A 16,101-nucleotide genomic window follows, 5' to 3' on the forward strand; every position below is an offset into this window, starting at 1 on the left:
TATTCTTTACTTTGCATGTTAGTAGGATGTTTTTAGGAGTGACATTCCTACTATGTTTATAGCCGATGATCTCTTCGGTGCTTTGGAATGTTACGCACGGAGGGATGGCTAGGATCCATGATGGTCTAATGATGCTATTTACGATTGGGAGGAACCGTGCACTTAGTTATTTATGTTTGTGATATATGGTTATCTTTTAGGATGGATGTTTATTCTTTTAAGCATTTCATACCTTGTAACATGTATAGTGGATGATTGAGCAATCTAAAATGTACACTTGTATATGGTTTAAGAACATTGGATGTATCCTTGTTATTTCATTATTAAGGATGTAATGTTAGATGAATAAGTTATGATTAGAAGTAATTCAACGTTAAGGGATCTTTAAAAAAATGTAATCTATTATGTTATGTTGTTTTTAGTTGGATGTTACTGTTGCTTTCGCAAGAGTTGTGTATGGTTTTACTTTTATGTTTAAAAAAAAAAATTGTTTGGCAAACTTAGTGTAATTCTTTGGATCCCTTGGCGGGGCATTACAGTGTCTACAATACTGAAGTTTGCATAATTAACTAAGTTGTCATGTAGACAACATAGTTATTCACACTCTTAATTAAGCACATGGTGTCTACAACATAATTTTACATGACACGCCTATGTAGGCTTATCCTCTCATCATCTCAATAACTCATGTGCTCAATGGAGGATAATCCACTCTTGTGAACATGTGCTTAGTTGTGAGGCTTATCATTTTGCTAACTCCTAGCCATTCTAGAGGTCTTTATATATAGGCACTTCTAGTGTACTTGTATATCAACATCTAAGAACATTATTCATTCTCATAATATTATTCTGATCATACATTATTTGGTCCATATTGTGCTAGTCTTGTGCTTCTTGATCTTGGCTTCATTTTGCCCTAAGGCAAATTCTTCATGGTATCTTAGCTATACCAAATTCTTACATGGTATCAGAGCTATACCAAATTCTTACAAAAAGTAGGAAAAAATGAAGAAGGAGATAAGGAAGATGACAAAAAGCAAAGGGAAAATAACACAAAAAATAAGCTTGGCTAAAGCATGGGGGCTAGAAAGGCAGAATCTTCAACATCAATGGGAAGCTAAGAAAGTTGCAATGCAGGAAGTTTGGAAAATAGAGAAAGATGAATTGGAAAGCAAGATTTCCACATCGAAAGCCAAGAAGATGGATGCTTTAAGGGTACTGCAAGGTGTTTGAGCAAAACATAAGATAGTTGAAAGGGATCTGCAACGGCTATGGGGAGCTTTGAGTATAGGGATGTCCTCCCATCCTTCTTCTTCTTGAAGTCAAAGTTTTTTTTGCTTTTTTCTTGTTCAATAGTTGTCTGGATGACAACTTTTTTTGGGGGGGAGGGGTGACAAATGTAGTTGGAATAAAGTAACTATTACGCTTAGTATTTATTAAAGCTAGTCGAGCTAGGTAGCTAGGAGATGAGGGAATGCATCAGTTGGTTTCTAACCAACTGACTCTTCTATAAGTACTTGGAATATTGTCAATGTACGCATGTTGCTTTGGTATTAATAAAGAAATCATTTTCTTGCCTATTGGTCTTATGGTATGAATGGTATGTTCTATGTTCTACTTTATATGTATATTAATTGTGTTATTCTGTATGATTAGCATATCTCTATGAACTTGAGTGATATTTACACTTTACAACACCTTTGTCAGTTCTCTTCAACCTCTTTCATATGCTCTAGTGCATGGCTACACCAACCATTGTTGTGCACTTAGTTAGGTGTTAAAGTTCCATATTTTGAACTCATATTATCCAACTAATAATGTTTTAAAAAAGGGCTTCAAATTAAGGGCTTTTTCCTAGTGCATGTCCTCATTAATAAACCTTATGAATGCCTTCAAATTTGGGACTTTTCTAGATACAAATGTCTGGGAAAATAGCGTAATTCCTTTGAATTTAACAATAAACATTCACAATCAATAATTACCATGCACACTGTAATTCTTTTTTGCTTCTAATTTGGAATTTCTAAAACCCTTTTTCTTCTTTATGTTACTTGCCTGCAGAATGGGCAGAGCTGGGTAAAATGCAGATGGCTTGTGGTTTAGGGTTAGAGGATATACTAAATAAATATGTGAATGTCATGGAATAGGCATGTGTACAGATGGGCTAGGGGGTTGGATTCTTGCTCCAACTTAGTGCTGGCAGGAAGACATTCTGAAAAGATTGGAGGCACAAATTGTGCATCTAAAATGCGATAAGGGTTACAGTGTTCTTGGGACGTAATTGATGTGTTTTTGCACAGAGTCTTTTGTGCTTACAAGGGGTGTGCATATCATTTTTTCACAGATTTTCTTTCTATACTATTCCTCAAATCATATTGAATTTTGTTTTTATATTTTATATAACTAAGCATATATCTATTTTTCCCTTCATATACTTAGATTGGGAAGATTTTCCCTCAATAGAGGAAACACCGATTATCTTTTCATGAAGGTTAGTTATACCTTGAATAATACAAAGCAAATTTCTTAAGCAGAGAATTCCTTATCAGTAAGTAGGAATTCAATTTGTTAGTCTACAATTTTCTCCCCTATTCAAAAATTGTCAAAGATCTTGGGAAAAATTGTTCACTAACACTCCAAGATTTTGGGAAAAACTGTTCACAACACTCCCCATGGAACTCTACCTCCTAATGGAACACACCCTCTCAATGGAATACCTCCTCCCTATGGAACTCTTCCTCCTGATAGAACATTTACTCTTGATGGAACTCTTCCTCTTGATGGAACTCTTCTCCCGATGGAACATTTCCTCCCAATGGAACTCCTCCTCTTGGTGGAGCACTTCCTCCTAATGGAACACCTCCTCTTGACTAGAAATTCGCTCTCACTGCACGTGTTTCTAGATTTCTGTATCCCAACTTCCTTGTTGGTGTCTCTGAGATGACCAAATTTGCTATACCTTCAATTGTATGCTCGATAAACCCTTCATGGATTCTTGTAGAATCCCCTTGTCCTACCCTCAAGTTACGACGTCTCTCCTCCTGCTATTGGAGATGAAGTATCCTCAAGGTGACTTCTTCCTCAGTTTCTTCTCCTTGTACTTGCCTAGGATATATGTTTGGAATCATGGGCATGAATCAATTTTATTGTCTTTTCTCTTTTACTTGTAACAAATTGCATGCTAACTGGCGAGGAATCTCTCCCAAGAGATCGTACACCATTGTTGGTACTAAAAGTTTGTCGTGTACCATACCTTTAGGGACCATTCTCTCACGGGCTTCCTTTTGTATGTATTGATCGACTGCAACTTCCTAGGCTGTCACCAGATCACGTGTCAACTGATCTTCCTTGGTTATTACCTCCTCTTCCCATCACTATTTGTTATTTGGATGAGTAGTACAAAGGTCCTTCCCATTACTCCATCCTGTTGACCTCTAGGTTCAAACTTAGGCAATGACGCCAAAAATGTAGAGTGGAAATATCACTCAAGTTCATAGAGATATGCTAATCATACAAAATAATACAATTGATATACATATAAAGTAGAACACAAAATACACCATTCATACCATAATACTAGTAGGCGAGGAAATGATTTCTTTATTAATACCAAAATCAACATGCAGACATTGACAATATTCCAAGTACTTATAGAAGGACACATTCCTCACCTCCTAACTACCCAACATAACTAGCTTTAACAATTACTAAACATAATAGTTACTTTATTCTGACTATAGGTGTATAGTCCCATGTATATACATTTTTCTGGTATATCTATATTGTACATGTACAATTTTACATGGTGTGCAAGCCTCAGATAAAGAAGGCTTCTCAATGCACAAGTTGTTGTAGAGGCTTTCTACAAAATACAATTCTTGTTAGCCAGTGTCTAAACAATGGTAGAAGATTTGACAAAGAATGAAATATTTATACAACCTAATAATAGAAAACTGAAACCAACAATGCCTTAATTTGCAGATAACATCAATCTATAGTTACCTCTATAACCAAAAAATTTGTTGGAAACAAAATTTAAAAAAATGACAAGTCGAATTGGAAAATCTATACTGTACAATGAATGAGTTTGATTGTTTTACCAGGAGAAGCTTTGAAGGATTTTGACAAACCAATTTCTTAGCTTCCGACTCCCACAAATGGAAATGCCCAGAGAACACCACAATGAAAATTAAACGAGTTAAAATTCTACACCGTCTATTTTGAAAACTTAAAAGCTTGAAAAGTTTACAAATCTGCACCGACATTTAATAATAATAATACTAAATATTTAAGTGTGTGTTGCCAACTGTCCAATATTTAGGAAAATGGCATATGATATTGGGAAAAAGTTTCGAAATGTTTTAATTTTCAAAATGGTCCCTCTTGATTGGCTATTGATTAATTTTTTTATTTAATAGAAACAAGACTAATAATAAAACCACTACGAAGAGGAAGAAGAAAACAGGAAATTTGAATAAAATAGAAATTAGAAATATTAAGGTAGTGTGAACCATAAGATTTTTTTTTTCTATGATCGTTGAAAGCAGGACTAATAATTTTTAATTGATATGAAAACATTAGTCTCTGCCTTTAAAAGGCAGGGACTAATAATAAATATCCAATCATCCGAATTATAATAGCGCAAATATTATCATTTCAATGAAAATAAAGTCTTCATTTCCTGTTGCTGCAGACTATAATTTGGAAGCCCCCATAAATGGAATTGATGCGTATGTACTACTTAAAACTCTATCCCCACTGATATCTAATGAGAATGATACAGACATTTATCAAATTTCCATAATAATCTTACCAATATTAAATGATTTAGATGAACTCTTAATGAAGCCAAAAAATTCCCTTCAAATCAAAGCGAAAGAATCAATCAATCCGAGTATTCTTGAGATCTACTCTTTTTCTAGTATTTCCCAAATATTTTTATAATCTGTATCCTGACATGTTGCAATGTTTCGTGCATCTCTCACATGCTTTCTGCGATCTAAACTTTTCTCCATAGACTGATTACTCAATCATTTCATTGTATGAAATACATGCACACTTTTCGTATACAATCATAGGGTGTTTGAGAGGACAGAAATTTCTGTGCATAAATTATAGGAGAGCAGGGGACAGGCCCCATACAGACAAGTGGGTGCTCAGCTCGAGTAACGAAGAAGATGCAGCAGCAAAGCCCGTCTACAGAAGAGGAAGCTATGACATATGATGAGGTCTCCATGCAAAGAAGCCAACATTTTATCAGTGCTTTACAGGTGTTCCCAGTTTTCTTTAAGTTAATTTTTGAAATTTTGTGTCGTTTGCTTTATATTTCATCTTCTTTAATTCCCCACTGCCAATATTACTACTCTGCATTTGAATTTGTTCTCCTGTTTGGCAAAAAATTGTAATCTAAATTCGCTCGTTGTTTTAGGGATGACCCCAAGTATGTAGATCCAGATTGCATTTGAGTGTAGTTTGATAAACGTCTGAGAGATGACTTGAATTTCTAGCTCAATTATAGCTGGGTTACTGTTGTTGGCGATGTTTTGGAGAGCCAATTTTTGGAGTTGAGTTTACGTTTGGGTATTGTTTTTAGGAATTTTTTGAACTTCACGCCAATTTGTGTGACTTGGTATTCTCTTTGGAAACATTTTGAAAGTGCCAGTTGATATATCAAATGTGCATTTGGGTTTTGATCTTGTTGACCAATTACAGACAGCCAATCTATTCTCATGAATGTTTGTCACAGCCAATTTATTTCTTCCAATTTGCATTCGCATAAAGTTCATGAAGTTGTTTTAGATGCTTAGCCAGTTTGATAAATTCAGTTTGCATTTAGGTATTTATCTTAGAAATTTGTAGTCACAAATAAATTTGCATTTGTGTGTTGTTCTACGATATGCTGTAGAGACGGTCAATTTGTTTATCTCAATATGCACTTATGTATCGTCTGTAGAGGTGCTTTAGAATCTAAGACAGCCAATTTGTTTTTTTCTCAATTTGCACCTATGTATTGTCTTAGAGGTGTTTTAGTTTTTGTCTAAATCCAATTTACATTTGGGTAATGTTCTTCAAGACGTTTTAAAGATTTCACTAATTCGCTCTATCCAGTTTGTTTTGTGGTGTTGGTCTTGGAGCTGTTGTAGAGATTTGGCCAATTTATTTGATCCATAATAAACAGGAAACTCAGGTTCCAGGATGCCCTGCCTGAATCGGCATTTCCTACTAACCATATATACATGTAATATAGCTGTACCTTTATAAACATGATCATGTATCCTATTTCAGATAATGTCCTCCATACCCGAACTCTTCTGGGTAGCTTCATCCAATTTTCCGCAGTGAGTTTAGTCTTTCCAATTGCATTTGGATATTGCTTCTAGAGATGCAGCTGATTTATCTATATCAAGCTGCATCATTTTTTCAGATTTTTACGAATATCACCAATGTTGCCATTCGAGATTTGTTAGTGCTTACATTGCTAAATCCCCTTATTATGGCTGATTTTGGTAGTACGTCATGCAAATCTTATAGTCAGATGTTGATCTTACCTATGTTCCTTGAAAAATCAATTTCGATTTAAATCCAACTTGTGTTTGGGCGTTTTCTTCAAGATATTTTAGAGTTAACCGTTGATTTTTTTTCTCTTTCAATCTCCATTATTTTACTGATTTTCAGGGATGCCTCAAATGATGCAAATCTAGTTTTCTTTAGTCCTTCCCGTTTCTTGTTCCCTTGTTGCCTTTCATTTTCACAAGTCTTTTAGGTGAGTGTTGGATGCAAATAATATCTTTTCCTTGAAGAGACATTGAGTTTGACTAATATAATTTGTATGTGAGTATCTGTCCTAGTTGTTTTAGAGACACAACTGACACATCTGTCTCAATTTGCATTAATTTAATAGATATTTTATTGATGTTCAAGATGCTGTTGTCTCGTTTTCTTTCTGCTTGCATTGCCAAATTCCCTTCTTTTTTCATCGGGGGGTTTTAACTTATATGTAAAACCCAGATTGTTTATGCAGTCTGATTTGGGTGTATTCTAGGCTGAAACTTGTTTGGTTAAGAGCTAAGGACTGAGTGGTATCTATTGTGCCAAAGTTCCCCTTATATTGCACGTTAGAGGATTTGGACCTTGGTCAATGACGAAATCCATGAACATACCATTATCTTCACCAATTGAACTACAACCCATTGGTTCCAAGTTCTCTTTTTCCTCGTATTATCTGTGATATGTTAAATTAAGCCATCTTGAAAAACCGGGTTTTGTTTTCCCTTTTTCAACTTCCCCATTTTCTTTGGGTGCTAGTTCTTATATATTTATTTTGTGGGGTCTGTTTTCGATAGAAAAAGGCAATCTGATCATCTTGCATGAGCAAGAGGCAGTCATCCAATAACATATGCTTCTTCCTTTTTAAGATTGGTGTTGCAGATGTTTTGGTGCCAAAACTTATTAATTTTAGGAGAACATGTATTTGAAATTGAATTTGAAACCCGACTCCCTGAGGTTGGAGGAGTTTCATGACTCCTTTTTTATTCTTATTTTTTCTTTTCCTGATGCAGGAGCTCAAGAATCTAAGGCCACAGCTGTATTCTGCAGCAGAATATTGTGAAATGTCGTATCTTCATAACGATCAGAAACAAATGTACAATTTCTACACTTCCTTGATGTTGTCATTGAATGTTTTTTTATGGTTGGTTAATGGGAATATCTTATTCTTAGTGGATCTGGACATTCCGTTGAAATGCAAAGACAAATTCTTTTCTGAGGGTAGTTAGGAGAGTTTCACAGTTTCCTTTATCAAACAACCTGGTTTCTTTTCTTGTTTTATGCCAAAATTTGAAGTAGTTGTTATTTTGTATTTATAGCTCTATGTGTCAACTGTTGATCAGTAAATAATTAAAATGACAAGCATGGGTAAGAGGGGAAAATGTTCAATTTTGATTTAGTCTGCTAATAGTTTATATGGACTTTGAGTAAATATTACCCTCATTTGTTTAAACAAAAGTGAGGCAAGTTCCTTTTGGAAGTGATACTTATTGCAGTTCTACTTAATGGTAATATCCATCTTATTTGAAACAGTTTTCCAGGAGGATATGATTTAAGTTAGTAAATGAAGTTACAGGATATGCAATAGGAATCTCTGCGGAGGCCAGATGTTCCAGTAATTAAGCTCATTGCTGATCATTCTGTATCATACAAACCAGATCATTCTGGGCTCTGTTTTGAATCTGGGTTTAGATAAAGATGAGCCTGTTTGTCATTCCTTGGTTCTTTTCGATTTAGGAATTGAGGACATCAGATCGAGCATTGCTCAATCCTTCAAAACTATAATCTCTCAATTGTTTAGTGGTAAGGTACACTCGAAGACAATATTTAGTGCTTTTGGTCATCACCAACTCTCGGGAAAGTGCAATTCAGTCATAGACATCATTGCACTTAACAATGGAAGAATGTATAACAAGTTCCTGTTGCATGTGAACTGCCATGTACTGTTGTCTTTCAAAAGGCCAAATATTTAAATTTGAAATACATCTTGACAAAACTTTACAGATTTTAATGCATATTGCCAACTGAAGTATCATTTTCAAGGACCCTTGCAATAGAGCTTCGTGAACTCAACTGCCCTCATAACTAAATTGTTGTTTTCTTCCAATGATAAAGAATTCAAAGTTTAGTAGCACATTTTAGACATGTAGTTATTGCATTTTCAGTTCCATACATGGTTTGTAGGAAAGTAAGTTATAGATATGAACCAAACAAAAAAAAAGCATTTGAAGAACTAGATGTAAAACATAGCCACCTCTTGAATTGTTTTAATGGAGCTTCATCACATTTCTTTTTGTAGGGTATTGAACAATTTAAAAGAATATGCAGTAAAGGCATTGGTGAATGCTGTTGATCATCTAGGCACTGTTGCCTACAAGCTCAATGATCTCCTCAGTCAGCAAACTTCTGAGCTCTCAAACGTGGAACTTCGTATAGATTGCCTTGATCAGGTACTTACATGTGTAGTAAGTTGTAGCTTACCTGGTATATTCTCAATGAAGACTTGAAAATATCATTCCTCACTGGTTATTTCAAATCGCAGCACATTGAACCAAGACACTTCAAAATTATTTGCTGTGTTTTGGTTGCCTATAAGTTATTACATCAAATGACCAATATTATTTGTTATGTTTGGGTTGCATTTATATATTACATATTGTGACCACATGCAGTATAACACTATTTTTGCAATTTCAGAGACTTCATACATGCCAAGAACATACTGATAAAGAGGGAATCAAGCAGCAGCAGCTGCTAGATACTGTTCCAAGATATTACAAGCACTATGTTCTCCCAGGTGTGTCCAATATTCATCATTAATTGACCTGTTTATTACTTATTGTACAAATTTAAATGATCTTACTTGATCCTTCTCTTTGTTCAATGTGAAAAGGCCCACAAACTGGACGATTTGACCGCGATGCAGATAAATTTTCGAGCATAAATCAGGACAGTGAGCGGGCAAGACCTCAAGCAGTTCCTATTGGTATCACTCTATTTCCAGTGGATAAATCATGCTATCCTCTTTCCGTTTGAAAAAAGTTCCTTACTCTTCTTTGTAGGTGTGGTTAAAACTAGAATTTCCCTTCTCCATCATAATGGGAACATTCTTATGTTCATAAATTATTTTGTATAAACCTAGGGTTTTCTTGCGGATGCAATTCCAGGTACAAATGCGAATAGATCTCTCTCATGGTATTTAGCAGCAGAGGCTCGGAATACCTCATATGGAAATTCAGATACTTCATTTAGGTATTGCCATGTAACATACAAACTATAGGTCTTCGATACTTATCTTGTTTTGTGCTCATTAGTTATTTCTACATTTCTTCAAATGTTATCGTGAAGACAAAAAGTAACTCTTATTGTAGAAAATACTTTACATATTGTCTGATGCAAGATATGATTTGTCCACTATTGGCAGCAATGAGTTCCATTCCACGTCTTCTACTGTGGCATCTGAAACATTTTACTTTCCAGGTATGATTTATAGAGCAGTTCCCCTTATTATCTAGATACCAGAAAACATATTATTGTACCAAATAGTAGGAAATTTAACTATTGGTCCTGCCCATCGGGTTCAGTCTATGGGTTGAGAAGATTGTTCTTATATAAAAGCGTAGAGTGTGAAGGGAATTTCTCTCTTATTCATGTCATTTATTGGTCATTTTTTCAGTTTCACAGCTTCTGAAATAATCATGCCCTGTTACTTCTTGTTGGCTGGCTGTAGAAAATGAAGTTTCCATTACATCAGTTGCTTCATCATCTCGTCAGTCAGCAACTGGGACCCCTGGATCTATTACTCCTCCCAACTCATTCGGTGCTGGACGACGGGTAAGCTCAAAAGCTCTGACAAAAACAGTGCAGTTTGTACTAGACTGTTCTGATTGCACCAGTGATCATTCCAAGAAGCCAAAGGAAATTAACTCTTGTCTGCCTTTCTAGCACTTGCATATCTTTATGAATACAACCAAAGTGAACTCTTCAACAATTACATTGCTTGTTAGTGATACATTGCTTCTATAGTCCTTTGTATTAAATGTTCAAGAACAAATATATTTTCAATAGTCTCTTTTTCTATTAAAGATGGTTGTTTTGTGGTGCATGCTGACCACAATTGTTATCTCCAACAATAAATGTGATATCATAGTCTTTTCTTTCTTCTAGTAATTCCTATGTTGATGATGAATTCTTTACAATTATTACACTTATCAAAACTTATGACTCATGACATGAGTTTTAATCAATTTTAAAAAGTCAATCAGAGATTAAGTAATAACTAATCTCAATGGTTCCGGATAAAACACCAAATACTTTTTGCTTCCTGCTTTGAAATCTGAAATCAAATACAATATCAGATATTGCCATTTTTTCATGTATACCATCCTTCTGATCAACATAGTCAAGATTTATGCATTTTGAACTAATATCAGTCATTATCCATTCTCTTAGCCATGCAAGTTTGATTGAGGGATACCATTATCTCTTCCCTTTCCCCGGGAAACTCTTCAACGTATGACTTTAATGGCAGATATTTGTTAATCTCGTAGTCTTGCTTTCAAGCCCTGTAAATATAAATTATCATTAACAGCTAGCCACATGGAATGGGTTCTTTGATGATACACATTTTGAGTGTACTAAGATGATTTCTTAATATATAACTTACATGAATAAGATCCTATCTCAGCATGTAACCTTTTCAAGTCCCTGATTTTCATTTTGCAAGGGTGTTTTTCCTCCTGTCGATTTCACATTATTCATTGCTTATGTAAAAGCTTTGGACATGTAAAAAGATTTGTAATAGTCATATAATATTCTTTCAGATGGCACCAGCACACTTTTTGTACAGCTGGGGGACCACCTTACTGGTATTGGTTACATATTTATGCAATTAATATGACACATTATATGATGTAAAACTTGATTGAAAATTTCTTCTCAGAAATATCTAGTAATTTTGGTATCTTGACAATGCCCTTAAGCTTTAAAATATTTTCTCCATAAAGGATGTTTATCAAGTCATAATGTGTATGCTACATTGAGAAGCACTTCAATACCAAAAACTGATAACCTTATGGCTTGGATGTTGATTCAGTATTTTATCTGCAATTGAAATTCTACACATAAGCACAACTCATCATACAAACATTTTCCTAAAATTGAAAGACTAAAGCACTTATGTATCTTCAAAAGTCCTAAATTTTTGTAAGAAACTACCTATAAATGAATTTATGGAAGAGAAAATCAGATGCTCTTAATTTTCTGTGTGCTAGTAATATGTTGTACAATACAAACGACACTGTGAAGAAATATACAAATGAACATTTGCATATAGAATCCTTTTTAAGTAGAAATAACAAAGGCAAGAGACGGCTATCCTTGTGGCACAGTTTATGACAGATTTTAATAGATATGCAGTCACATCAGAATAACTACACTGCTGTTGCATGTTAATAGTGAAAATGGCATTTTGGGCTCCCTATATTCTCTAAAAGGGATTTCAAAGATGACTTAATGGTTCCTTCTTTGATTCCTCTGTTTGTTACTGGAAGGCAACCTTTTTTGTCAATTATATAAAGCTGTCTTCTCTTGCTGCTGTGGCACGGAAGGGACATTGACTGGTGGTTTAGATTTTCAGATCAAGGAAAACCATCACTTAGTTGAGAAGCAGGTGATATCAATATGTTAAATTTTATATCATTTGGCCCATATTCGCTTGATTTCCCATAAAAGCTGTCCACTCAAAAGTGAACAATAAGCTATTTAAAAAAATTGTATTAGAAAATCCCGATTTGCCACTTGTCTCTTAGAGGGTTGGGAACATTATCCCTCAACCCTGCCCCATAGTACAGCAAGGAATACAAAGGATATTACACCCTTCAACTCTTCCCTGTAATGAGTCAGGGAGTGCAAAAAGGGTTCTGCCCCTTGACCCTGCTAGTACCATGACAGGCAAGGTTCACCATTTCTTGGTCTTGAAAAGAGTGCTGTGCCTCAAATCCTCAAGGAGTTGTCACCTTGATCCTGTGAGGAAGGGAGAGGGGTCTAGGAAAGGACGTCTTTGTTGGGTCCAGTTTGTGCTGAAGAGGCCTCTATATTGAAACATGCCCTGTATCAAATCTGTTATATCCCTGTTGGATATCTTTTGCCTTATGTATATGCATATTTCAAATGATCCATTTTGGATCAACATTACCAAGGATTCCATATTACACATCTTCTATGTGGGACAGAATTGATGAAGTTGGTAACATAAAACATGTTTTCCTTGTATGCTTGTTGATTGGTTGTGTTGGTTCCCAAAACCGCAGATTGGAATCCTACGAGCCTTGCCTGCTGGATGCTGGGATATCCAACGGCAACCAGTTAAGGCCAGCTTGACGGGATTGATCGATGCGATCCAAATCTTCTGCGCTTCCGGCTCTGCAAAACCAAGGCGGGTGTACCTGATCCTAAACAACAACTTTAAATCCAAGATGCTTAAAGCAGATTGGTTAGAACGCGAATACAACAAAAGCTTTCAAAACGAAAAGAATTATAGAAAGCTTTTATCCTGCAAATGGATTATGAATCAAGAGTAAAAGTCCAGTGCTTAATTAAATGGGCAATCAAAGTCAATATTATAAGTTGAAATGTACAACTTTATAAAGTTCAATATATTTAAACTATAAACAAATTAATAATCTAGACGCAACGAATCAATCATACAAACACAATTTTAAACTAGTCTAGGATGCACTTTAACTCCCGTGGAGACAAACTAGACATAAATACGGAAACAATTAAATATTTCACAATATCAATAATGACCCAGTCCTCTTGTCAGGATTTTAAAATATTTATAGAAAATAAATAAAATATTTATAAAGGACACAACTTAATAATAATTTAAAACTCTAATGCAAATAAATTAAAATAAATATTTCTTACTGATCCAGAAATAAAATTGTACTGGAGACACTCCTTACGGATGATGCATCCAATACAGTTCGACTCCAGAATCGCACAAGAATTCATTCGATAATCCACAATCCACAGGCTTAGTTTAAAAAATCATTTCTTTACCGATAAAAAATATATAATATATCAAATGAGCATGAATAGTATTATTATTTTTTTGCAAAGTGAATATATTGTATCCGGTTTGTTCTACATCTTATATTTATAGATGAATAAGTAGTTATATGGTTGTCACCCAACCATCACAACTCTTAAAAGCAGGTAACTGATTCTCCAATTGGTTCCATTACATAATTGTTACTATAATCACAAATTTTAATTTCAAACGGCCTTAGGAGAGGAGTATGGTATATTCATTATTGAATTTCTGAGTTGTCTCCAATTTTATAATTATATAGAAGTCATCCACGCGCATCTGGTCAGGGTCATCGATCACTGTTATTGATGAATTATGATTACACACAGTTCTTTGTCAATTGGTAATCACTCAACTGCATCCTTCATGGTGATTCTTCATTTGAGATGACTTTAATATGATGTCTTTGCTAGCAGGCCCTTTGAATTCTTTAGTCCTTTGCAGCAGAGAACCAATATGATGATTATGTTCATCTGCAAACAAGAGAAACCACGATGCTTAAAACACAAATATATATTGTTTTTAGAGAAAAATACAAAATGGCAGTAGTTATTGACGTCTTCATATGCCCCTGCAAAACAAAAACAAAAAAGGATTTAGATGTTTTGATAAACAAAGTTAAATGATGTGAACTCGATATGAATGCTTCAGATGTCTTTCGAATTTGACTTGGACATAACAGGAACTTAGCCACGGCAATAATAATAATCTGTTCAAAACTGTCCCCTCTGCTCTAGTGCATGTCTCCAGGCCTGCAAAATAACAGATTACCATTAGATATTTGCTTCTGAAATTAATTAATATACCATTACAGTTAGTCTCAGACAGATATGCTTATTTCCATCTATCAACGACATAGCATCCAGTTGACAACTGCTACGAGTCCCAATATGGTGCCTGGCATAACTTCCCGATACTATTTATGCTTGAGTGGTCATGCTGTATGCAATTCCAGAGCCGTCCAAGGTTTTTCTTTTGTCTGAATACAACTTTTCTCAGATCTCTGAATTTCAATCCACTTGTCATGTACGGGCACTTGGTTCCTTTCAGCAATGATGTGTATTTGTATCATATTGCCAACTGGAGTTTGTAACATTTATTTCGGATTGAATCACTGTTGTCTGAAATATCATCACATCATCTAAAGTTTGCATACTCACACATATCCTCAGAGAGATAATTGGTTATGTACTGCTAAGGATTAATTTCTGTAGAGGGCATTTTCATACAGAAGTTCAATGATCTGGTCTGGTGAAGATCAGGCAGCACCAAAATTGTATTTGCATCTGAATACTTTGCAATAGACATAATGCTTATTAGATTTTAGTTGCTATATTTCCGGAACTATATCATACTTCATCTGCCCTCATGAGACTGATCCTGACTGATACCTACCAACAGAACTATCACCATTGTTTAATTGTGCTTTTTGCTGCTGGAGGCTCCTCTTATATAGCTGAGTCTCTAAATACACTGGTCCCTGAATTCATGTTTTCTATAATTGATATCAGTCTTCAAGATATCCTTTCTGATAGATCAGAATTAATAGATTAAGAGGCACATAATATCTCATAAAGTCTGCCATGAGAATGCATACTGTCATCCCTATATGGCTGTTTATGTTTTTTCAACATACCAATTCTCTGTATATGTCAATGCTGCATGCAAATTTCACATCTGCGTAGTGTTACAAATACGAATCCGAAAACAAGCTCTTGTTTGAGGTGAGTAATCCTTGTTATGATCTGAAAATGGGACATTGATCTGCAACATCTCTTCACAAATGGAGACTCTAGATTTTGTGAAAATCCAGGCTCCATCATGTTGAATACATTGGATGCACTTGCAATTTATTCATACCATGCATTTTAAGTGGGTGAAAAAATTGCTTCATGTTGTAACACTATATGACATCAAGGAGTGGAATCTAAAAGTCCAAAATGGATGTTTGTAGTGAAGTCTTAGCACTAAGAGTTGAGTGTGTTAATGATTCTGAATTGAACATGTTCTGAATTGTGTATGCAAACGTAACCATTGAATTCAAGATTACACTATCAAATTATGTTGCATTTTTTAAGTATGTGCCAAACCAATTCATGCATACTGTTAAAGGAAATCTTCTTGTTCTTGGTGATTTGCATAATGAGGAAGGTTCCCTCTAACAGTGAGTGTCTCATGCATTGCACAAATAAATATGGTCTGAATTTCATGTGCACCATTAGTCTTTAGACTTGGCTAAGCTAATAAATCTCATCACCTTGCCATTATGGTTTATTGACTTCATCATACTTGAAATACTGACTCACCTAAAACTTCAATCGTTTGCTACTATTTACAATAACAAAGAAAAGTAAATAACAAGAATGAAACAACTAGTATTGTAACATATCAAGATTGTGACATTTCACTTGGATCTCTTTACACAAATTTGTTTTGGACTACAATTTAGTCACTGTGAA

General features: G+C 34.9%; 1 protein-coding gene across 1 annotated transcript in view; it reads left to right on the top strand.

Moving 5' to 3' along the window:
- The first annotated feature begins 4,726 nt into the window (after window positions 1–4,726).
- ABIL1 (ABI-1-like 1) overlaps window positions 4,727–16,101 on the top strand; it is a 78,968-nt gene continuing 67,593 nt past the window's right edge. Inside the window, exons 1-8 of the mRNA XM_089830160.1 lie at window positions 4,727–5,270; window positions 7,560–7,642; window positions 8,846–8,996; window positions 9,244–9,343; window positions 9,440–9,532; window positions 9,714–9,798; window positions 9,971–10,026; window positions 10,277–10,380. Coding sequence (XP_089686286.1) covers window positions 5,178–5,270; window positions 7,560–7,642; window positions 8,846–8,996; window positions 9,244–9,343; window positions 9,440–9,532; window positions 9,714–9,798; window positions 9,971–10,026; window positions 10,277–10,380 — 765 coding nt within the window. The 5' untranslated portion in view covers window positions 4,727–5,177. The remainder of the gene's footprint in view (window positions 5,271–7,559; window positions 7,643–8,845; window positions 8,997–9,243; window positions 9,344–9,439; window positions 9,533–9,713; window positions 9,799–9,970; window positions 10,027–10,276; window positions 10,381–16,101) is intronic.

Source organism: Cupressus sempervirens, chromosome 5 (genome assembly GCF_028749045.1).
Source record: "Cupressus sempervirens isolate cs-2001-9-10 chromosome 5, ASM2874904v1, whole genome shotgun sequence".
Lineage (NCBI taxonomy): Eukaryota > Viridiplantae > Streptophyta > Pinopsida > Cupressales > Cupressaceae > Cupressus > Cupressus sempervirens.